Source organism: Dendronephthya gigantea, unplaced genomic scaffold (genome assembly GCF_004324835.1).
Source record: "Dendronephthya gigantea isolate DGI-Jeju-01 unplaced genomic scaffold, DenGig_1.0 000025F, whole genome shotgun sequence".
NCBI lineage: Eukaryota > Metazoa > Cnidaria > Anthozoa > Malacalcyonacea > Nephtheidae > Dendronephthya > Dendronephthya gigantea.
Window position 1 is genome coordinate 55,226 of NW_021163035.1, and position 25,271 is coordinate 80,496.

Consider the following 25,271-nt stretch of genomic DNA (forward strand, 5'->3'; position numbering starts at 1 on the left):
ATGAGTAGATTTGAATGAAAGGTTTCAATTCATCTCATTGCCATTTTCATTTTCATTTGCTATTTCTAGTTAACGGCGGTTATAGCGAATGGAGTCTGAGAATCCCATGCAATGTTTCGTGCGGTGAAGGAGTGGAATTTTGGCGACGTGCTTGTGATAATCCTGAACCAAAATACGGGGGGCGTGACTGTAGTGAACTCGGGAACTCGAGTGTATTAACGAAATGTAAAAGAAAACGATGTCCAGGTAAGAATCAAATCCAGTGTACAAAACAAAAGAGCTATGCAAATTGTGATTGTAAACTATTTGATTGTATCAACTAATAACAAACTTCCTAGTTCTTACTGCTTTTGATCTTTTCAGTTGACGGTAACTATAGCAACTGGACAAAGTCCTTACCATGTAGTGTCACGTGTGGTCAAGGTATTGAGGTTTGGACGCGACAGTGTGATAACCCCCCTGGAAAGTATGGTGGAAATTGTAGCATCTGGGGACGGATAATGAGGCCCGAATATGTGTGACGAAACCTTGTCCAGGTACGCGCGGCCGCTGGGGAAATCCCTAGCACCAAAATAATGCTCCAAGTCAGAGAGCATTTTCCCACATTTATCATTTAAAATATATAATTCTTTTGTGTGTTGAAGAAAGATTTTTTGTATATCATTGTATATATCTGGAGGAAATATGCTTTTATATCAGTGAAAGTTAGAAAAGACGAATGGGACTTGTGTTGGGCCTGAGCAATAGAAAAAGAAGTAAAACGTCTTTGAGTAAAAAGTGTCTCAATACTTTTTAGTTGTAATCGATTCCCGGACGACTGCTTTTATGGTCACTGCTGGGGTGATTGTACTTGCAGTGTTGGTTATTGTTTGGATTTTCTTGAGACGAAATCACAAAGAAAGCCGTAAGATTTATTTATTTCTAAATTGTTTGCATGAGCCATTATGTGAATTCTTCTCTTTACTTGAATTATAATTGCTCGTGCATTTTCTCTCTCTGCCATGTAAAATTTACCATCAGTGCCTCAAGCTCTAACCTCTCACTTTATCGACATCATTTGGACCAACGTCAAATTTCACTACAAAAACTGCCCAACAATAAATAGACTACCTATGAGTCATCCCGGTGATGTCTTTTCAACTTCCAATGGTGATATTAATAATATACGATAATAATATAATATACGTGATAATAATATACGATATTTAAATCTTTTAGACTCATCGTATAGTGCTGTGACAGAAATTACAGATATCCGCGCTTCTCGGCAATCTCAACGAAAGTTCGTCACGTGAAACTTGTACTATTGTTAGGTACGAAAACTTGACCGCTGATGGAAACCCATTTCCAGGCCTCTCGCGCGGTGTTGCCTCTTGTAGTGGGGACTACGTAAATACGCGACCTTCGCGGTACTCACGGTATGATAGACTTCAGTTGTTTCGTTCCTTAGCCGCGCAATGCCTTCGAAACGTATGGGGGAGTGTTGACGAGCAGGGCGGCCATGTCTATGACGTGTTGCAACGCAACGTCGGACAGGTGTTTGTCTCGTACGACAAGATTGGAAACATTGTAATGGAAGGCTTTGATAAAAAAAGACGAGTAGTTCAGCTGACGATACACTTGAAACATCTTCAGCTGCCATGATAGCCGCGGGCACTGAAAATGCCCCGACGACTGCAATCGTTTGACGAATTAGGTTATGTGAATCTTATAGTTTCTACAAGGAATATTATGGATAAAATCGAATATAACATTGAAGTTATAGCATAGGGCAACCCAAAAAATGTCAAATTCAATAGTAATAACATAGAAGAAATATGCATTTAAGCCACAAGGCATTTTGCCTCATGGAAGAAGTGAACGTACATTGTAAAGGTGAATGGGTCAAGTGATAATACAATAGAGAGTTGCCTATGCATACAACAACTGATCTTAGGTTCTTAGGAACTTTATCTTACAAGAATGAAAAAAACAAAGGAGATGATATTAAGATGAGAGAAAAAAGCACTGTAGAGGCGCTTGTCAAGTATCAATTAAGGCATGAAGCTACATGAGATAATAAACATGGTTTGTAGGTTAGGTGTGCAGGTGACGGTTCAGTGTCGTTTAAAGCACTAGGAAATTCCAACTCTATATTAATATTGTTGATAATCTATGAAGATAAGTTATATACCGGGTGTCCCCCCAAAAAAGCTTAAATAAATAATATTTTTATACAGCGTATATTTTGCCTATTTTAGAGACATCCCAAAATGATGTGCCAATTTTGAAAAAAATAAGAAGCAATTTTTTAATCAAACTGGAGTATTTTTTGGCACACCCGGTATACCTATCTCAATAACTGATAAATAACTGATATTTGAAAACATCTCTTCCAAAGCCTTTAAAGGTAGTCTACGTAATCTATTTGTTATATTCCGTAGGTGTACCTGGATCATCAAATAACAGAAGAGCGATCTTAATGCTAAAAAGTGGGCGTTAAATGCATGTGAACCTCTTTAACATCCACGCAAGTTAACCAAGCGACAAATTCTTATATCAAAGCGTCGACCAAGTTAGTGAATCGTTAGTTTCGTCTGTAAATGATTAAAAAATCGTTAAATATCTTGGAAAACATCGACAATCAATCTATATAAGCACCCTAACAATTGGAATATCCTCGGTACGATTCGGCGCGGAAAATAGATATGTGAGTTTCGTTTTAGATCAACCAGAAAATTTGTTTACATTTTTAGTAACCCAATCAGAATGCAAAAATTTTGACTACTTACGGCAAGAAGGTACATTATTTATCATTTTACATGAAGTATGAAAAATTTGGGCATTCTGATTCGCTTTGGCTAAAAATGTAAACAAATATGCCGATAAGTTTAAAACGAAATTCTCCCTTGTTTATAAAAATAATGAAGTTAAGCCGGTTTTCCACTAGCGATATTTTTCGCGCGAATCGACATTTCACTTTTGTTCCAGAGCTCTCAACTGCAACCATCTGGAACAAATTGGTCAAATACAAAGGAATAAAGTCGTTTCGCGCGAAAAATATCGCTAGTGGAAAACCGGCTTTAATAGGGCGTGCAATTTCTCTGATGAAGGCCCGGGTTAACGGACCAAAAGCTTTGCAGTACATTAAATACATACGATGATACGTGCATGGTTTAGCTACAAGCTAATTTACTTGTACTCTGTTTCATTGTTAACCACAATTTAACAACCCAAAATGTATAGATAAGAGTTAATTCCATGCATACAAACATCCCCATTTTGTCAACCGCTGTGCTTATGGCCAACAGCCAGTTGCTTTTCTAAAGATAAACGTGATAGATCAAATACACGGGAAGTATAATAAAAAACAATGCTTACACATTCGAGAATATTTGATATTTTGTGATATTGTCTTTGTTCGCTGATTTAAGCACCACTTCAAGGCTTTTTCTACTCATAATATATACCTTTGCTGTGGCTTGTCAACATGGCTTGTCACATCTTGTTCACATATTATTTAAAGTCTGTTGACTTGCAATGTATATGGGCAGCGAATCAACTGTGATCAAGTCAGATCAACTCAAGCGATTGCAATACTGCATTATCAATGACAGGCTTCGTCCCATACGTACGTCAAAAGTTAATTGGACCAGACAAAATTGAATCGTGTGAACAGACCTTGAAGTTGAATGATGATGAATTTTTTAAATATAAAAGGCTGTGAAATTGACTGTAAATTTACAGTCTCAATCTGTGCCTTGTTTGAATTATATTTTGATTCTCAAGATGTCTTGTTTTTTTCGGAATTTGCTTTTTACTTTACTTTTTTAAATTGTCGGCTGGTCATGGTTTTTTTTTACCCATATAACATTCTTTAGTAACGAAATCTAGACATTTTCCTTGAATTGGGATTTTAAATTGACGTCCGTGAAAAACTACAAAATTGGCAAACTTCAAATATCATTCGAAAGTAAATCTTAAAGGTTTCCGATAGCCTACTAGATATTCTCATGCTTTAATTTCCGCGTCATTGTTACCACTTCAACATGCGGTCGCCGCGGCTAACCCGGCTTGCCGTAAAAGTCAGTGTTTTAAAGTGTTTATATGACCGCAAAAGCTTGTACTGCTTTTGAAAAGAGCACACGTAGACGTAGTCCTTTCGATTTCGTTTATCGTTAAGATCTGTTCACATGATAGAATGTAATCTGTAATCGAAAAAAAAAACTGCACTAGTTTTATAGTTGCTTTGCAGTCCATATATATGCAAGCCAACAGACTGTGAAACATTCATTAGAAGTGCATTAGATCCGACAAATGATATCCGAAACTTTCCTTTGTACATGTTTCCACAACCAAAACGTAACGTCACTGCTTTTAAAAAACAGAAATTTTTATGGCTTTTGCGTGTGCTTTGTATTTGCGTGATAAGGAAATCGTTTATGCTTCGCTTCGAGGAAGTCGAAATTAAATACATGCCCGCATGGAATATGTAAGTATACTTCACTTTGCGGAAGTCAAAATTGAATTCCGTGATGCACGCATGTAGCTGATATATAAGTCACGCGTAAGTATATAGTGAATGATAAGTCATAATAAGTAACCTAAAAATGTTGAATCATATATATGCCGGTGGAACTATTCTAATTCTGACATTGATATTTCACGGAAATGCTGCAGGTAAATTTTGTTATCTTCAAAACTTAATCGGTCATAGATATCTTAATAACGTGCATGCATATTATCCGTAATGTAAACATTAACAAATGCTTTGTTTACATTTTTAATGAATTGCTATACTAAAATAAACACCACATTGTTGGTTTATTTCTGGATCAATGCGAATTAGATTTTATGTTGTGAGAAATGTTGCAATTGGCAAGTTGGGGGGTGCATTCACTCAATGTTTCCTATATTTTTTAGGAGGACGCCAATTTCGGGACGAAATAAGGTATATATAAATATATACGACTCATACGAAAAAGACTTATTGAATGGATTAATTTGAAGTGTAATTCGGGTTAGAATCTTACTATTTATACGAGCTTCCAATTCCTCGCCTTTAGTCTTTTATGGATCGGAGAAATACGTAAAATATATATCAACTAGGCTGAGTTACATGCACGTTTGATTATATCCGGTTCCGTGGAATTCTTCGGGGGTATAAATGCAGCTTTAGCGCCGTTTTCCACTGTTGCGTTTTTTGTACGAATGCACGTAAAAAAGTTAAGTATTCATAAGTATCATTTAAATGATGCTGATGAATTCAACGATTGAACTGATGCATATAGGGTTCGATTCTGTTGATGATTTTGTGTTTTTTCTGGGATAAATTATATATTAAGCTAACAACTTTGAAGTTTTAAGCTTATACGCGCGCGTGTACGTATATATACTTATACGTGCAAAAAAAAGCGACACTGGGAAGAAGCTCTAATACTCGCGCTGGAGAAACATGTAGCTAGAACCGCTTTTTATATCCAGTGATTTGTAAAAATTTGAAACCATATGAAAATTTGTTTTGTGTTTACTTTCGATGTAGGACGTGTATTCCTGCCGAAGCCGAGCCAATACTCAACTCGAGTTCCTGTTATCCTTTGGTTAATTTCACTTGGCCTTATTGTGAAAATCAAGGAATCACGTTACCCAACTATGTGTATATGCCGCCTCATAATCAAAGTGTGGCGAATCATGACGCAAATAAGGACGATGTAAAGATTACCAGGTTCGGAAATAAGAAAATACTCCACTATTTGAAGTTGGACGTGGTCACTTTGAAAATCTGCAAGCGTATGTTTGCGCTAATCAGATGCCATTTCTTTTTCCCAAGTTGCGATCGGACTCAGAGCGTGTATAAAAGGCAAAATATTTGTCGTGAAACGTGTCTTATGGCAATGCATACATGTTTGAAATTATGGAAAATAACCGGGGTCGCAGTTAAACTTAAACACCCAAACATGAAAGTAGACGAACTATTTAAATGTGAACTACAGCCTTATAGAAATGCTGGTGATAGCCCAGAATGCTGGTATGAAGATTTTACAAACTCCACAGGTAAACTTACAGTATATTAAAAAAAAAATGTGCAGGTATAACGTGGGTTCTGATTGGTCGAAGCCCGTCTTTGGATGCTGAAATTTAATTCACCTTTAGAAATGAAACTTGGAACACTACATGGTTGTTGTTATTTTACAAAACAATTACTTAATGGATTCCCGTGTTTGGATGGCCTGATCCAAACACTTGGGAATGTTACGACAGTTAAGAAAAGCTCGCAAAATTGCTCGCCTTTGGCTCGTGTTTCGCGCGCTTTTCTTAACTCTCGCAACATAGTAAAAGGTAAATTTATAATTGCCGCCATTTACCTACGAAATTTCCGGGTGGAGGCCAGGATCATACATACAAGTTCACTGGGCATCCAAACACAGAAATCATGGAGAAATCATAAAGGCAAACGGACGTTGTTATATGGTTACCTGCGTTGGGCGAGGACAATCGACAGGAGTAACAGGGCTGTATGTGGTTCTTCAAAAGTCAAAATCGCCAACATTTTCGTTCCACGAATTCCGAGTTCTAATGGATCAGATGCTATGATTGATCTATCGTAGAAGAAGCCCAGATGAAATTTAACGCATGCGCAATTCATATCGGTGGCTGAAATGACTGAGGAGGGCACTTCATTGCATCGGGTCGAGCTACCCTCACAATCTGTAACAAACGAATTAATATTTTAGTGAATTGAGTGATATTTATTACCTAATTAAAATATTCACGTATTTTAAGAAACGCCAATCGCTAAGTTGGGAAAATATTCCATTTGCTAGAATAGCCTGATCCGATGTTATTACTTACCTTCCCTGGGCACTTAATTAAATTCCGAATTATGTTTTTGGGTGTTTAAAGTAAAGAAGGAAAGTACAAAAGGTTTCGAACAGCGTGCAATTAACAGCAACATTTTTGAGCGTTCTCACTTGTGTTTCTCACAAAAAGATGCAGTTTGAGTGATTCAAAAACATAAAAAATAATGAAAACCTTATGAAGCCTGAAGGCGACGAATTTGTGCACGTAATTTTTTAGATTTTAACGATTTAAAGAAACTAAATGTGTTTAAGGTATTTATGTGATTCACGTTTCTTTTCAGATGAATCTTTAGCCCCAGAATCGCCAGACAAATTAGGTGAGGTATTGGTCCAAATATAAAATATGCAATATCTTACAAATTAGGAAAGTGTCTATTACATGTATGTCTCAGAACACAGTGTCAGTTAAGTAGAAAATACATGATTATAAATTATAAAGCTCACTAAATATGAGGTAGATTTATGCAAAAATTGTTCCTTTCTCATCAAAGCAATCATTTAATTAATTAAAATATTTTTCAAGTCAAGGTTAAGGAGTTTAGCACGACGAATGCCATTGGTAAATTTGGCTAAAATACAATTGACACGTGACGAGAAAGGAACCATTTTTTGCATGAACCTGGACAATAACGTAGTTAATGAGTGGTATTGTACTTAGTGGTATTTAGTCTCCAAACCATGTATATTCTGTTAACTGTGCTCAGAAGTGTTAATCCATTTTTACACTACAGAACGAGGCAGTCCCACTTACCTTTATCATCACAGTTCAGTGGGATAGATTTCCTCGTCCCCTTGTAATTCCAATACCTGACAGTCTCTCTTCACAGATTGTCTTTACTTAAACGGAAGCAATTACCATGGCAACATATCAGTGACAGCCTCGGGTATTCCGTGTCAGCCATGGACAGAACAATGTCCACATCGTCATACCATGAACACCACGTATCCAGAATTAAATAACGCCAAGAATTACTGTCGCAATCCCAAGAACTCGGGACAAAGACCTTGGTGTTTTACTACAGATAGAAACAAAAGATGGGAGTACTGTGATATCCCTAAGTGTACACCAGGTACAGTCATAATGTCATATTGAATGCTGGACTTTCACGGGTTTGACAATAGATAAATCGATTATTCTATCATATGTATTGAAAAATAGAATGATATTTTATGGTATCTCTTTTAGTGGATGGTGGTTATGGCGACTGGAGATTAAAGGATGCGTGTAACACAACTTGTGGGGAAGGTTTCGAAACATTGGTACGAAATTGCGACAATCCTGAGCCAAAGTTTGGTGGAAGAAACTGTAGTCATCTTGGAAAACCAGTTGAAGACAGATCTTGTTCAGCAAGACCTTGTCCTGGTAAGTTAAATTTTCAAATAACTCCGCTAAGCCGTAGCATTATGCATGCAAAAATATATTATGTGGGTGGAATATATTGGTGTGGGTTTGCATGTGAGCACAATGGCTAGTAGGCGAGGGTAATAATTTCAATTTAACACGATAAATCTCGCAGTGTTACGCTAACACCGAAAAGGTGTAGGATAACACCGATTATACTCGAACACCATTTGAGTGTAACACAACACTTGGAAAGTGTAACTCCACACAATGTTAACGTTCCTGTTATTTGCTAACGTTCCTCGGCATAAATACTCTTTTTACACCAAATTTGGTGTAAGCTTACATGAAAATGGTGTCCAGTTTCTCTTTGTCTGGTTATATTACACTTTACGATAGCCTGAATATACAATTATTTAGTGTTAGATATGCAATCGAGCAGTGCAAATCTGCACTTATATTAGGTTCTTGCATGATTCTACCAAAAACATGTTGTACTCCGAACTTGAAGTTGATCCAAATTTTCACAAATAACTGATTAAAGAATTCAAGATTTAAAGACATACACGTTCATTTAATTAAAAAGTAAGTATTATTTTATGCCTATGTGTAGATAAAATTTTGCATCTAAAATGTCAATGAATTTTGTATCATGGTTGGTTGCGTCTAGATTTACTTACAGTGATAAACGTTGATGTTTTGTTCCATGCATGAATATGCTGCAGAGACAAAAGGCAAAATTAAAAGTTTTTATAGTTCTAAATTTATTACTCAAAATCACATATATGTACTGTATTGTATATAGTACTGTCCAGAAATAACTGAACACTGCGGTTGCGGTTCGGTCGCGGTTGCGGTTCGGTCGCGGTTCGGTCGCGGTTCGGTTGCGTTCGACCGATAAAAACCGCAGATGACCACAAGAGAAAAATACGATCACTTGTTAGCGTCATTTTAAATAATAACCGGTTAATTTACATACGTTTGGTGTATGTTCGGATGTAAACCTTTTACATCAAACGTATTGAATAACACTTCGTAGGGTACTTATAAACATCACATAACTATCAATTTATTGGCAATTCATTATGTTATCATTACGACTTATTATGTTTACATTACGATCAATTGATTATGATCAATTAACTATGATCAATTTTTCCGCAGGCAAAAAACACTATTATGGTTTGTTTTTCACAAGGTATATAATTCCCCAATATTTCTCAGAATGTTATTTTACATGGATAGATTTTAACAGCCTCGTATCCAGAATTTTTTCTTTCAGGGATTTCGCAACGTCCATAAGAGATAATACTCGTGTATAAGAGATAATACTCGCGTATAAGAGATAGAATAAAGGGGTCTATTATACCCACTTTTCCTCTTATATTCTTAAATCCCTAGTCAATGGCGGTTATAGCAACTGGAGTGTGAGTATCATATGCCATGTCTCATGCGGTGAAGGAGTGGAAATATGGGAAAGAACTTGTGATAAACCAGAACCAAAATACGGAGGCAGTAACTGCAGTGTTCTTGGAAGCTCAACTGAGAAAAGAAAATGTAACAGAAAACCTTGTCCAGGTAATGGTACAAGCATATTTAAAGCACTCGCAGAGAGATTGTTCGCTAGCGAAATATCTGCACCTTTTTTTGTAATAAGAATAGTTAAGCTGAACTAAGTTATTTCTCTTGTCAAAATTCAACAGAGAATCTGCAAACATTTTCCTAGCAAACTCTTTCTCTGCAAGTGGAAATTTGCCCTAACTTTTTTAATAGAAACTAGTTTTCCCCGGAGCTATACCAGGCTTATATTTGTTATTTTATCCAAATTACAGGACAAAATATTTTACTGTGTGACATGAATAATAGGATACTTATACCTCCTTGCAATCTATATTCAAATTTTTACTCTAGTTGATGGTAACTATGGCAACTGGACGAAAGCATCGCCATGTAGTACCACGTGTGGCGGTGGAGTCGAGGTCTGGATACGGCATTGTGATAATCCCCCTGGAAAGTACGGTGGTAACTGTAGTAAGCAGGGCAAGGATCAAGATGAACGCTTGTGTGAGAAGCAACCATGTCCTTGTAAGCTATCACATGATAACTTTTTTGTCTGGGGTTCAAATGTCAAGTATATTCTTTACAATTCTTACGAGTTGCAAAATTAATATGGACGAGCCTCTTATAATCTTTAAAGGTGATTTGATTTTTACTAGATTTCCGTACTGGCGCTAACCACCGTGTCATAGTGGGTTCCCACCAAAAAATACACTACTAGCATTTAACCAAATTTTTTCTCCATCCAGCCAAAAATTTAACTCGTTGCCCTCTGAAGAACTGCGTTTTAGTTCAGTATTGACATAAAGTAAAACCACGGAATATTATATATAGCTTTTTGGCACTTTCACAGCCATGATATGTACAACTGTACAAGAAAATTACTTTATTCTCATTTATAATGAACATATAGTTTACCTGACTTTTAAAGTGCTGTTTTCGATATCATATTTTTTATTGTTTTCGAAACTTACAATATTTTTATTTAACAGTGAAACTTTATTTATGTTTTAATATTTAGTTGTCCTTGATTCCGGGACGATTAGCATCATCGTTATTACTTCAAGCTTAGCATTCATTACTGCAGTTGCCATTCTTATCTTCTTCCTACGAAAACGATGGCGAAAACAAGGTAAATTTCACTGCTTTGCAATTGTACAATTTCTGTTTTAATTGCACGATATGAAATAATTGAAGGCGCCGCCTTTAAAGCACATTATTTTATCTCAACATACGCAAACTTGAAGCTGATTATTGCCGTATGACAGATTCTCAACGGTTTAATTTGTCTAGGATGTCAACATTATGCCATTTTTCGTTTTTCTTCTCAAAATTCCCCGGATGGTGGGCAACATCACCAATGTAATGATACAGCAGAAGGCGCAAGCTTCTTACAGGGGAATGATACGAGGGATAAATTATATGAAAACCTGACAATCGTAGGAAACCCGGCTCCAGGCCTTTCCCGAGGTGTTGTAGATCACAGAAATTATTACGCCAACACGCTCTCGCGAAGTTCCTTGTATGGCAAACTGCAAGTATTCCGGCCAATGGCTGTTGCATGGCTTCGAAACGCGTGGGGGAATGTGGACGAGTTTGGCAACCATATTTATGACGTCATGCAATGTGATGTCAGACAAGTCTTTGTCCCATACGATAGGCTGGAACACGCAGTGGCAAAATGACTCCGCTGGAAGTTGCGATGCAACTTCTGATCCCGGCTCAGCGCAGGAAGACTCTAGTGAAAGTGAGACGGAGGCAATTAGTTCAATTTACAATACCCTGGAAAGATTTCCAGCTGTGGTATTGCCAACCAGAGCCGAGGGTGTTTAACGAATGGTATTACCTAATTTCTAACAGCAAGACGTTCTGAACTGCCTGTTTATGATGACCGGAATATTACGCAATAATTTTGAAAAAATATACCCACCTATGGTGAATCACAAGAACATATTAATACTTATTTCTCATGTTGAGCGAGAAGCAATTATCGAAACGATTTGTTGTGCTTTTTGTGTAAAATACACTCGCTGGATTTCGAAATAACGACATACGTTCCTATAAATTACTTTATAAATTATAGTTTACTGCCGGGACAGAATAATTGTTGCAATCATTGTACTAAAAAAGTAATATCGTCCAACTTGGTATTTTTCAAATAATGATAGTATATCTCGATAGTAAATATAATGATAGTAAATATTTTACCGAGGTTTCAATCAGACTGCAGGAAATGCTAGCATTCCGTCCTCTGCTGATTTGTATAAAAAATGTGAGTTATTGCTAATCTTCGTTGCCAATTAATGTCTTAGTATAGCCTCCAGCCTTCAATCTGAATGATTGATTGATTGATGGATGTTTGATCATGGGAACGCAGCACTGTTGAGCTGCGTGGTTACGCGCGGCAGACCTAGCCTAACAAGCGGACAAAGCGTAAAATATAGAGATTACTTTGAAGCTTTGATATCTTTAACATGTAAAATTTGCATATATAAATACATCATATACGAAACGAAAAGCGTAAATACAGGAGGTTGTTGAATATTGATGATCGCCAGAAGTGGTCAACTTTCACTGCATTACAGAGAATTAAATTTTGACGTTCTTTGATTTACCAAGACAACTGATTTTATTTCCCAAGGTATTCTGCTCGAAAACCAAGGCAGACAAATCTCGATCATCGATTAAATCATATCATCAATTCTTTCATATTATCAAGACTGCATGGCTTTCCAACAAATCGGTGGAGTTCCACAAGGAAATGTTATTGGCCCTTTCCTATTTTCACAATTAATACCTCTTAAGATTACATTAATATAACTTCTAGGTATAATAATTTATTCTTACTTAAGGCCATGTTACACGATGCAATTTTCAATGCAATGCAATTCTACTTCTAAAATATGCAAAATAGTGAAGTGTATTCAAAATGTGAGTGTAAGAAATGTACATGGAGTGTAATAAACATAAAAGTTTCGAAGTGGGTAAATTTACATCTCTCGAAAGTAGAATGGCATTGCAAGTTGCAAGAAAAATTGCACCGTGCACGTGCAACATGCCTTTATACGCGCGAGAAAATATGCACTACAAGCCTATATGGCTATGCATGCATTACTGCAATTTCATGGAATATCGAGAATTGTGTTTTAAACGGGTGACAGCGCCTTCTGCTCATCGGTTGATTCAAAAAACTGTTCCAACTCTGTTTTAAATATACATAGCTCAAAAACTCTAGCAAGTTTATACACACACAGTTCAACGCACAACAAGTATTTCATTATACGCACAGCAAACTAAATATAGTTGATTGACGAATGCATTTAGACATGTAGACAGTAGCATAAAATTTTGAAATGTAAACAAAATATTTTGCTTTTAAATGTATTTATTATTAAATAATAAAGGAAGTTAATGTTATACGGGTCTTCGTATCGTAGTGTCGCGGGTCCTAGGACGCTTGTCCGGTCGGCTACTTGCCCCCTCCGGTGAGTACAAATATGAGCCCAGTTTGCCTGATCGAGTTGTTAGTTGCTTGCGTGACCCATCCCGCCCCTTTCCCTAACGACTTCACGCGATGTTGTGAACTCTACGGGAGAAGCGTCTTATTAATCTCGCTGGGGTTTGTTTTTTTTGTTAGTTTGTTTTGCAGGATTAAGCACAGTTCTTTTCACACCCGTTTTGGTCGTGGAATGGGTGTTTGGGGTAAAGGTAAATTCATTAATGATCGCCACATTTACAGGTATTTTTTTTTTTTTGTTTTGTGTGTGTGTGTACTTTGATGTTCGTATCGTTTATTCCACGGTTTCACTTCAGTGACTCACGTGTGACAGTTGATCACGGGATGGAGGAGGTACCGTTAAAATAGCATGGTTCGTTGAGTTATTATCTGCGCCGAAAACAGCAAACTCAAAAGAAACACCGTTTCACCCCTAGCCCGACCGTTTCGCTCGGATACCGTCTCCATCCCTACCGATCGGCAGCGGGCAAAAATATAGTGTAAGAGCTGGTGTGCTATCGTACTGATGTGAGCCTTAGGATCCGTTAGAACGTTAAATGCAGACCATACAATGCAAATATGTCATCTGCGTCCAAGGTTGAAAAAATATCGGCTATATACTTTCGTCGTTTACAATCTGTCATATTCTTTCAGCATTACCCTATCTCACCACACATTTATAACGGCAAGGGTCGTTTGCTAATACTTGAGTAATTATTCATTTCTTTAGAAACTGATTGTTTTCACAGTCAATGAACACAGAATTATTGGTGTAGCAAGACGAAATCGCCTGGTTGGCTACCCTAATGACTTTGCTGCTTTCGAAAGAAAACGATGTTTTGTAAAAGAAAGTGACAATCACTGTTGGCAAACTTTCTTGCAAAAGCATGCATATTATTTACATTGCATGCATTGCTTTGCATATTTCGTAATAAGGAACTAAAGGAAGTCGTTTGTGCCAGACACTTTGCGGAAGTCTTTATGGAAATTGAGCTGGTTTACGTAAATCATATGAAATACAATACACTAAAGTAAATGCTGGTGTTGGTTGACCTTTTCTGAACACCCCTCATAGATTGGAGTCGCTTATACGACGGGAATGTTCAATTTTATCTGTGGCAGTGGCTCTATACTAATTCTGGCATCGATATTCCGCACAAATATTGCAGGTAAAGTGAAAGTCAATCACGAGTATCTAAATTTGTGTATATCATTGACATTGTGCATGTGCATGCATTCGGGCCGCCGTGCATCAAGCCGTTTTAGCAAAACCGTGTATTTATAAGTTCAAAGCAGGTCTAAACTAAAGGTTCGTTATTGAAAAACGAGTTTAGTAGTTTTTAAAGTGAATAGTACGACAATTTTACTACTACATATTCAGTACATATAATATTGCCTGCGTATTTAGGTTCATTCATGCGTGAGAGATATTTATTTTAACTGCATTTTGCCGAATGGGCTTCGAACAAATGCCTCAGAATAAATATCGTTAGCAGCGCTGAATTAGCGCCAATTGATGGCATTTTTGGTAAGCCTGACCCTTTATTCATTTTCGTTATTTCTGAAATATTTGACGTACAAAATTCTGAAGAATTGCGCTAATCTAGAGGCCGGTTATAAAAAGGTATATATAGTTAAATACATATAACGTCAGAAGTAGCCAATCAGAATTTTGTATTTTGTATATAAAGCCGGCATTAGGATTAAAACTGGGCTTTTGAACAAAAGGGAACAATGTTTTGCATATATAGCCTTTTATCTCGAACACATTTAACTTAACAAAAATACCCAAATAACAATTGCAAGCATTTATAAATTATAACAATGGCTTGACAATGGCTGGTGATGCATCAGTCTGAATGAACTTCAGCAAGCAAAAGATATACTGTAGTTCGTCTGGGTGTAAACACAGACAAACAGACGGATCATCTGCAACACGAATTATCCGCATAGTTCGTCTATATTTAGACGAATTTGAAGCCCCAGTTACACGATACGGGATTAGTTTCGTATCGGATTATCTACGTTGATTCGATATACATCATTATGGTAGCTACGTATCGGATTTGTCTTGATCACACGAAACCAGATTGATCCAAGTACAAACAAAATGGCGGACAACGAAGGGTAAGCAAAAAGTAAAAAAAATATCCTCGCGTGGACAGACAGTGAATAAATTTTTTAATCGGAAACGTTTGCAAGCGTTTGATGTCCATTTACTTTTCCCGCCAAACATATTATATACCGGATTAGAGGGATTCCTGTAGGTAATATTCGTTCAGACCGGACGGATAACCCGTGTCTAATATAAATCGGGTCAAATTTGCGAATTTATATAGGGGCATTTCGATAAATTGTGTACCGATTCCTCATGTACACCTGCATGCATCCGCCATAGAGTTTGCGTTGATGTCAACATATTTTCTTTTGTTTTAGGTGGCTACAATTTTCATGATGAAGATAAAAATAGGTATACATACGATTTTCTTGCTACTATATCAGAAAGGAAGTCCATAAATTCCGAACTTATATGATGCCGGCGAAATTTTCCCACGATGTGTGGGAAAATGTTTCTCGCGTTTCGAAACCGTTTTACGTGTTCGAATTAATTGAGACAAAAGTTCACGCGATTGGTATACCTGACTTTCAAGTTTAACACCATATATATTCCGCTTAGTGATCCGCAGGGTTGAATATAGATATGATGGACTTTGGATTTTAACTTTGAGATTTGTTCTTGGCAAAAAAAATAAGAATATTTAAGCCTCCGCGGTTGGTTGGACTTAAGGCTAATTTCCACTCCGGAAAACGAGCAGCGGATCGGATCGGATCGGATTTTTTTCCGAGCCTGGTCCGATCCATGAAGTGATTTCGGATCGGATAAAAAAAAGTTAAAACTATTTGAACTTTTTTTTATCCGGTCTCGGACGCTTTCGGATCAATATAAGCCAAAAATTTCAACAGACGGCGCACGCGCGGATTATCTTTCGTTCCGATCCGATCCGATCCGCTGCTCGTTTTCCTGAGTGGAAATTAGCCTTTAGGGGCTGTCTACAGCTCGGTTACCCGAGATTCAACGAAGCGTGAGAGGACTTTGATGTATTGAAATAAGTCTTTATGACACCAAACAAGCACATACTATTGTTGTGGTGATTATACGACTGTCAGGATCATGTTATCTGCTCATTTCAATACCTCAACATCGATAGCTATAAGGGGCTTTTTTATGTCAGACGGAAGTTATATAATCAAACTCAAGTCTTTTTTGGGTCACAACAGAACGTGTATAATCAAACTCACAGCTAGCTTGCACTTAACCTTGAATAGCTGCTCTTTCAAGTATAATTTATAGAAATCGTATAAAGTATAGCGAAAGAATTATATCGGTTTGGGTTACCGGACAAGCTTGGCCCATATAATTTTATATAAGCCTTATCAAAGAATATATACATATAATCCTTATGAAATTATATAATAAAATAAAAGTATACAGGGTGAGTAAAAAAAACCTGACACCTTTGAAATTCAAATTAGCTGCAATCTGTCTGTAATTGTTTGTAATCGGCTGTAATGTGACAGAAGTTGCCTAAAATATCTCATGGGTATACGAAGCATATCAAATAGGTGAACCATTAATTGACCTAGAACATAAAGTTTGTTCCCTTTGGGAGTTGGAATGCATTCTACGCTCTGTAATAAAAAAGAACGTGGAATTAGTTCAATTGGTTTAAACACTATCGCATTAATTATTAGAATAGAATAGAATAGAATTGTACACAATGGGAATTGTCAAATTCCAGCCATCACTTCACGGCTAATTTGAATTTCAAAGGTGTCAGTTTTTTTACTCACCCTGTATAACAAAATCATTTTATTTCTCTGTAATTGTTTTTTTTTTCTTTTTTGATACAGGACGTGTATTCCTGCTGAAGATGAACCCGACACAATAAACTCAAAGTTATGTTATCCATTGGTAAATTTTTACCCGACCTTTTTGTGAAAACAATGGAATCGTACTGCCGAAGTATCTGTTTTTATCACCGGAAAAACAAAATTTTGAAAATGACCTCGCAAATGAAGATCGTGACAAGATTCTCAGGCTCGGCATCAGTAAAATAAGCCTGTATTCCCATTACGACATAGAAACTGTGAACATGTGCGATCGTGTTTATAAGCTTTTCAGGTGCCATTTCTTTTTCCCGGGTTGTGATTGGACGCAAAGCGTATTTAGAAGGCGAAAAATTTGTCGCAAAACTTGTCTTGTCGCGAAGCGGAAATGCTACAACATATGGACATTCGTTAGAGACCTAGTTGATACACCGCAGACATCACAAAAAACAAAAGAACTCTTTAATTGTGAAAAAGAGGAGCCTTATATATCAAGAAATGCTGGCGATACACCAGAATGTTGGTATTATGATTTTAGAAACCCTACAGGTAATACATAATTATTTATTATATAATATGCAGTATTCTATTGACGAATCCGCCATTTTTGAAAAGCGATAATAGGACATGTGCGATATCGTGTTTGATCCACCGATCAGGAATCAGGAAGGGACATAAACTTTTTATATTATTCTCAACACTCGAAATAAATTCCATATTTCCCTGTATCCATGTATTATTCTCTATTTAACAATTGAAACATTACACGAACGCTCGCATATAAATGCATGTATTTATAGCGATTTTTCACTTGATCATGTTCAACGAAAACGCTGTCCCTTGCCTTAAAAAAAGTTTCTAAGAATGCAGACAATGACAGCCGAATGAAGTGCTTTCCTTACCAACCGTCGGGTTACGACAGTACATCGCGACCGTCGTCGACACATGTCAGTGCCCGAGTGATAAATCGAGTAATAAACGCGTTTGTCCACCACTCGACTTTCACACTGAATAAAAAACCATCTTAGGGCAATGAGATAGAGAGAAATCAGTGCGATGTCAATACCTAAACGTCTTTTTTTCTATAAATACGATCAGTGTGGTCACGTAGTGTTTCTTTTCTTCCTTTTTCTAGATGAATCTTCTTCAGCCCGAGAATGGAAAATCAACGCAGGTATATATAAGCGACGAACTTATTAACACAAATCTTTTTACTGCAAGTCTAAAGTCTTAAAAGCGATTTATACCACGCGATTTGTCGTATACGATTCGTATCCTGGCGTATGTGAACGTATGAAGACACGTACAAACGTGACACTTTAAATTCCACTCTGAGCAATATGAATAAAGATTGTGGCACATGCCCTCTTTTGCATCCGTTAGAATGATAATTGCATTTTAACTTATCGTGTAGTCTATAAAGAGGGCTTAAGAAATATGCCATAACGGTATAGCTACTATTAAGTTAACAGCGATCTTCGCACACAGATTGTCTATACTTAAACGGGAGCAGTTACCATGGCAACATATCAGTGACAGACTCGGGTACTCCGTGTCAGTCATGGACGGAACAATGTCCACATCGTCATACCATGAACACCACATATCCAGAATTAAATAACGCCAAGAATTACTGTCGTAATCCCAAGAACTCAGGAAAACGACCTTGGTGTTTTACCACAGATAGAAACAAAAGATGGGAGTACTGTGATATCCCTAAGTGTATACCAGGTACCGTCATGATATGATATCTTTTATGCCAACATTGGTACACAAATTACATCAAGGTTTATAGCATCAAGAAAACGATTGAATTTCACCGGTAATGCCCCGAAAACACGAATCTTGTTACATAAATACCTTTGGGAATACCTTTATACAATAATTAGCCAATGTGACTTCATATCAAGATATTCCTGCAGGATAGTTCGACCCCCTCGAGTGCTACTGGTTTTAAAACAAAGTTTCGGACTAGACTGGCAAATCTAAACAGTAAATATTCAAATAGTAATAATCTTCAAACATTTTAACTGTGCAGACATTGTTTTTACGATGATTACTAGAAATTCTACCCATATTTATAATTAATTATTATATCACAAGTCGCAGTCGTTTGAATGATGAATATAAGGGTAACAATGATGTCATTAGATTGATCGTATTGTATTAATGTATTCTACTGGCTTTAGTTGATGGTGGTTATAGCAACTGGACAATAAAAAGTGCATGTAGTGTGACATGCGGTGAAGGTTTACAAACATGGACACGAGTTTGTAAGAATCCTGAGCCAAAGTTTGGTGGAAGAGATTGCAGTCATTTTGGAGAGAGAGATGAATATAGGCCTTGTTTCGTGAAACCTTGTATCGGTGAGTGAAATTATTTCCTGACGTTCAAATTCTGCTGTTCGAAGTTCACGGGTTTTTATAACAAATCAATTAAAGCAAGGTTCCCGTTGCTGTAATGTTCACACTTATTAGTTCTCATAAAGTATTTATAAATATTTCTTGCCGGTAGTGAAAAACATTGGACGCTATCCATTAAGTGGCCAAAGTGGTCAGACCTATAATATTTTGACTGAATTGAATATTTCCTGAAGAATACAGCAGTGAAACTGCATTTTTCGTGCTAGGCAGATGTAAATAACGATCTGTAACCGTCAGTACTGAAATAAATCGGGACCGCCTGGCGTTTTTACTGAAAAAAGGAAAGCTTCAAAATTTACTTATAGTGATGCATTGCGTGCATGCGTCGAGTTTCTAAGTTTAAGCGTCTAAGCTTATACGAGTTCACGTACGCCGAAAGAGTGGCGTAAGTTGAAGAGTTACGCCTGTATTCTAAAAGCTCACTCACACTCAAACTCATTGAGTGGGAGATCTTAATCCTCTCCTAAGGTTTCAATGGCGGTATTTCGAGCCGAATAGGGGCTTGATTTTCAGTGATTTACCTTATATCTTTCCATCTATTCAGAGAAAACTTTCTCATTGATCAGCATTAACAAAATTCATCTGTCACACTCCATGAGTGTGAGTGTGAGTGAGCTTTTTGAATACAGGTGTTAGACTTTGATTAGCTAGGCTGCAATTGATGATCCCTTTCTGTTTAGCGTTCACGGTTTTACCTAACATGGGGAAAGAGTGATCTTGATTAAAAGTCTTGAGACAGGAGTGTCCAACCTGGGCGGTATATAGTTGAATAAGCTATATGCATGAATATTCCTTCTTTGCTTTATATTTGTCTAGTTAATGGCGGTTTTAGCACATGGAGTTTGAGTATCCCTTGCAATGTTTCGTGCGGTGGAGGAGTTGAAATATGGAAGCGTAGTTGTGATAATCCAGAACCAAAATACGGAGGCAGAAACTGTAGTAGGCTGGGAAACTCGATGGAATTGAGGAGCTGTAACACAATGCCTTGCCCTAGTAAGGATGAAATTACTTTACTGAATGTTTTGTCTGATACAAGGCGGGATAATTAAGGAATCAAAAGTGACCAAAAGTGGTGCACAAATTTATAGGCTTTTGCCGAGCTCGACGGCCTATTTATGCAGATACTTTTGCTACGGTAGCTAATCAACGTTTATTGTGCTTTTAGCAGCACTTGTCCTTGCATGATTCTGACCCAGGGTGTTTCCAAGTTACGATATACTTAGCTACAACTTTGCAAAAGTGGAAAGTGCTAGGAATTGTTCTATATCAAAACCACTTATGACTTCACTTTGCAATTTTCATGCCAAACAAACTCAGCTGATTAGTGGCCGCTTGATGAATATTTAAAAAAAACTGGATGAAGCAATACACTTGTTCCAATTTCGAAAGCCTGTAATATTATATTTGAAATTATCACGCATAAAAATAAAAGGAAGAATTGGTGTTTAATATAAAGTTTGAGCATCAAATATCAACGTCCAGTAGTTTCCGCGGAATTGCAACATTGTCGTTGGGCTAAAATGAGAAGATTGAAACTAACATTACGTTGATGTAACAACGTTCGTTGTTTTATCGTCCAATGGAATGCGTTCCATTGCACTCTCCAGAGTGCAATTGCACTACACATTTTTTTCTATTGAACTCTTTATATGCTTTAAGTAAATATCATCCGTTAAAATGCTTCTCGCAACCGTGGTCGCAATTTATTTACATTTCTCAACTTATTGAAGATTCAGACGCTGAAAATACGAGAAAGACAAAGCTATCGCCTTGTTGAATGGAACATTTCATCTTTCACATCGTGAAAACATTTTTACTATTGCACTCGTCTAGTATCGAATTTCAAATACTTTTCTTATATAGTTGACGGTAACTATAGTAACTGGACGAGGGCGTCGCCATGTAGCGTCACGTGTGGTGAAGGAGTCGAAGTGTGGATACGAGAATGCGATAACCCTCCTGGCGAATACGGCGGTAATTGCAGTAAGCAGGGACCAGACCAAGAAAGACGCTCATGCAGGAATGAAGCTTGTCCAGGTGAACTATCATACGATTATATTTTATCATACAGTATTTCATTGTATAAGATCGAAAACAAAAGAAAAAAACTCACGAAAGGTAAGAATTCCACTTTGCTGTCCATCTTAATTGCTATGTATTTGATCTTGGTATACTGAAAAACGAAACTATACAACCCACAGCGAGATGTAAACTTGAATAACAATAAGTTTTTCCTATGAGCAAACAAGGCACTCAAACAAGGCATTTTTGAAGCTGAAGCTGAGTTTTCCTGTGAAAAATTTTAGTTTCTTCCGAAGAGATTGGTGTTATTGCCATTGTTGCAAGTTTTTTACTCGTTGCTGCGATTACAATTTTTTCTTTCTGCGAAAACGACGGCGAAAACGAGGTGAGTTTATTTTCTTTGCATTTGTGCAGTTTCTGGAGAATAATAAATAACAATTATTAGATGAAGCTGAGTGTGATCGAGAATTATCAAACCGAAGTTTGCGTTATTGAACTGAGGCTCGATAATTCTCGATATCATGCAAAAACCGAATTCAATAAATGTTTTATTATGTATTTCCTTTTAAGAGAGGAAGCCTGCGCCATTATTGACAACAAACTAGCGGCAAAAACTTACGTCACCTACGGATAATTTTCAATGTCGCGTAGGTGGCATGACATTGAGAATTTTCAGTAGGTTTTTAGCCAATCACAATCACAATCGAAATTGCATTAGTAATGCATAATAATAATAATTATTAACATTTATTGAATGAGGCTTGATAATCTTCATTAGCTAGACACTGCATGAGACACAACTCAAAAAACCAAAGGAAGTAAACACCCCATTCGCAGATATAAAATCACATGATAATATATTAATATATTATGTTTCCCAACCGTCAGTTTCCAGTCGAAAACTACATCTGTATATACCGTATGATCTGGACATTTCTATTGAGTTTCCTGACATTTGGTAAAGGCTGGTTTCTAGCCAGAAAATTATCCCCTGGTCAGGGACGAACATTATGGTTTGAGTTTAAGACTATTAGTTTTGGTTGAAAACATAAGAATAAACGAAACTTTGGAAATCAACCTTGAACATTGACTAAGGGCCTGTTTACATGAGCCCGGTTACCCGAGATTCAACGAAGCGTGAGATGATTTTGAGGTATTGAAATGAGCAGATAACATGATCCTGGCAGTCGTGTAATCACCACAACAATAGCATGTGCTATTTTGGTGCCATAAAGACTTATTTCAATATCTCAAAGTCCTCTCACGCTTCTTTGAATCTCGGGTAACCGGGCTCATGTAAACAGCCCCTAACTCAGTAAACTCTTAATCAATGACAGGATTTGAACAATTAAAACACGTATTAATTTTGGAGTCAGTACGATTTAACCTCCTCAAACGTAGTTACCAGTTTTGCAACAGACTCCTCCTGATCTGTGTTTTAATTTCATAGAATACATACAGCATTATGCCATTTGTCGTTTTTCGTCCCAACATTTTCCTGGTCGTGAACAAGAGCAGTCAAATAACAACAATACAGAAGAGTGCGCAAGTTCCTCACAAAGGAATGGTACGATTCCCAACTATGGAAACCTGACATCCGAAGGTAAACCGGCTCCGTGTCTTTCTCGCGGTATTGTACCCTACAAAAGCGATTACATCAACACGAGACCTTCCCAAAGATCTTGGTACGACAGATTGCAGGTATTTCGGCCTATAACTGTTGAATGGCTTCGTAACGCGTGGGGCAATGTGGATGTGTTTGGAAACAATGTTTATGATGTCATGCAACGTTATGTCGGCCGAGTTTTGTTTTGTACGATAAGGCAGGCAACACAGGCGAAGGTCAGTCAGCCGGAAGCTGTAATCCACCTCGCAACACACTCGAGAAATCGTCGCAAGGTGATTCTAACGGAAGTGAGAAGGAGGAAAGAAGTCAAACGTACGATACTCTGAAAAGACTTCCATCTGTGGTATTGCCAACTGGATCTGGCAATGCTTTGACAACTCGAATTGCTTAACTCCATCAGAATGGGTGAAACTTCCACTTATTTAAAAGACTAAGAATTTTAAAGTTGAAGAATGAAATTGACAATCAGTTATATTTATACACCAGCGTGGAAACTGCATGCAAGTTTTCAGGTATACTTTTAGCCTCTCTCGCGATGGCGAATTTTTTCACTTTGGGAACATATTTTTTATTTTTTATCTATATATATCAGGGAATAAAATAAAAAATCACATTATTCATAAGAGGGAGGGAGTCCATGCAGTTATAGGTAAATTGGGGAGATGGGTAATATATAAGTTATATAACACCAAAGCTTTGCGGAACAGCATAATTATATTCGTGTACGTATATACATAATACATTGTTATAGGTGATATGAATAGTTTTGATTTTTGGGGGACACCCTGTGCAGGACGAGTGGGAACTGATGCTTTTCATATTCAAATGGTCGACTTGCGCTTTAGACTAATTTCTTACCTTCGAGAAAAAATGAACATTCTATGAAAGAGCTTGCTAAAATTAGTAAAACTGCCAAGTGTGGCTGTGAATTGTTATAAATTACGGAAAATATAGCCATGTGAAGTTGTCAACTTTTGTATTTTTTGTATTACGGCCGGAAGTGTGTAACTAATTTAGTTACACATTTCCACACGTAATACAAAAGTATACAAACTTTGCCAACTTCGCATTGCTATATATTTTCCGTATTTTACAAAATTTCGCACTTGCACTAATTTTAGTAAGATCTTTCTAGCTGTGATGATTTATTTTCCTCTAGTTACTTCGTTCGAAAATTAATCTAAAGCGCAAGTTGTCCATTTGCCAAGCTCATACCCAAATCCTGTAATTTGACAAATCTTGATTTAAAACTTGAATCAGTTATTTCCTTTTGAGTAAGCCCATTTTTATCATTGAAGAAATAATATGTAGCGGCATTTTTGAACAATACTGGCTTCGGGTGTTTTTATCTTGAAGTATAAGCATGACTGTCGAAATGTATTTGTAAAGAATGTAAAAGAACGAAATGTGAAAGTGATGTACATGCGTTGTGCCGTAAGAAGGAAGTCGTTGATGACGACATTACGTTGCGTTGAGCCACGGAAGTCTTCAAGTGGAATTGACACTGAAGGCGTCACGTGAAATATAATTTAGAAGCTTCCAGACGATTGGGATCAAAGTACTAGTGTATTGAGCTTTGGCCGACTGTTAAATCAAGCGTAAGTTAAACCTAACCTTTTTGATTGGAGTCCCAAATTTCAACGGATATGCTCAGTTTTATCTTTGGTGGTGGTATTATACTAATTCTTGGACCAATTTTCCACGCTGGTGCAGGTAATTTGAGTATTTTACACTAAATTAGATGTTTGCTTATATATCTCATCTTTAACTACTTATGGCAAAACAACAAAGCGGGTCAGTTCCTTTTACTATAAGCAAAACTAGATTAGGGAGGCTAACTTTAGATAAAATGTACGACAAATTGATATGATTTAGAAAAGATTTCTGCAAAAACAATTTGAAAAACTGCGTCGACTAATCATGCTATAGGGTAGGTTTCGAGTAACTTTTGGTGTTATAAAAAAGCAGAACTCTAGAGGTCTAGCTGTCTCATCAGGAATCATTAAGTGCAGGCAACTGCTTAGAATAATATTAATCTATACAATGATAATATAATAATATTAATAACTGAACAACA

The 25,271-nt window shown here is 37.0% G+C and overlaps 2 protein-coding genes and 2 long non-coding RNA genes across 4 annotated transcripts; all 4 read left to right on the forward strand.

Moving 5' to 3' along the window:
• The first annotated feature begins 494 nt into the window (after positions 1-494).
• LOC114522983 lies at positions 495-1,277 on the forward strand. Its single transcript, XR_003686974.1, has 3 exons — positions 495-536; positions 797-904; positions 1,219-1,277. It is a non-coding gene; the product is annotated as an uncharacterized LOC114522983 (long non-coding RNA).
• A 4,362-nt stretch (positions 1,278-5,639) lies between these two features.
• LOC114522976 lies at positions 5,640-11,423 on the forward strand. Its single transcript, XM_028543765.1, has 8 exons — positions 5,640-6,033; positions 7,121-7,156; positions 7,667-7,909; positions 8,026-8,202; positions 9,583-9,759; positions 10,093-10,266; positions 10,760-10,870; positions 11,032-11,423. The coding sequence occupies exons 1-8, from the start codon at positions 5,640-5,642 to the stop codon at positions 11,421-11,423; spliced, it is 1,704 nt and encodes a 567-aa protein (XP_028399566.1).
• Positions 11,424-14,264: 2,841 nt separating this feature from the next.
• LOC114522982 lies at positions 14,265-17,216 on the forward strand. Its single transcript, XR_003686973.1, has 3 exons — positions 14,265-14,403; positions 15,671-15,704; positions 17,147-17,216. It is a non-coding gene; the product is annotated as an uncharacterized LOC114522982 (long non-coding RNA).
• Positions 17,217-17,221: 5 nt separating this feature from the next.
• Positions 17,222-21,916, forward strand: LOC114522977 (plasminogen-like; the record flags this gene model as incomplete). The annotated part of the gene is made up of 7 exons (XM_028543766.1): positions 17,222-17,671; positions 18,258-18,296; positions 18,611-18,853; positions 19,312-19,488; positions 20,362-20,538; positions 21,409-21,582; positions 21,852-21,916. Coding segments are annotated over exons 1-7 (1,158 nt in total), but the record flags the coding sequence as incomplete, so codon positions are not given.
• Positions 21,917-25,271: the final 3,355 nt, after the last annotated feature.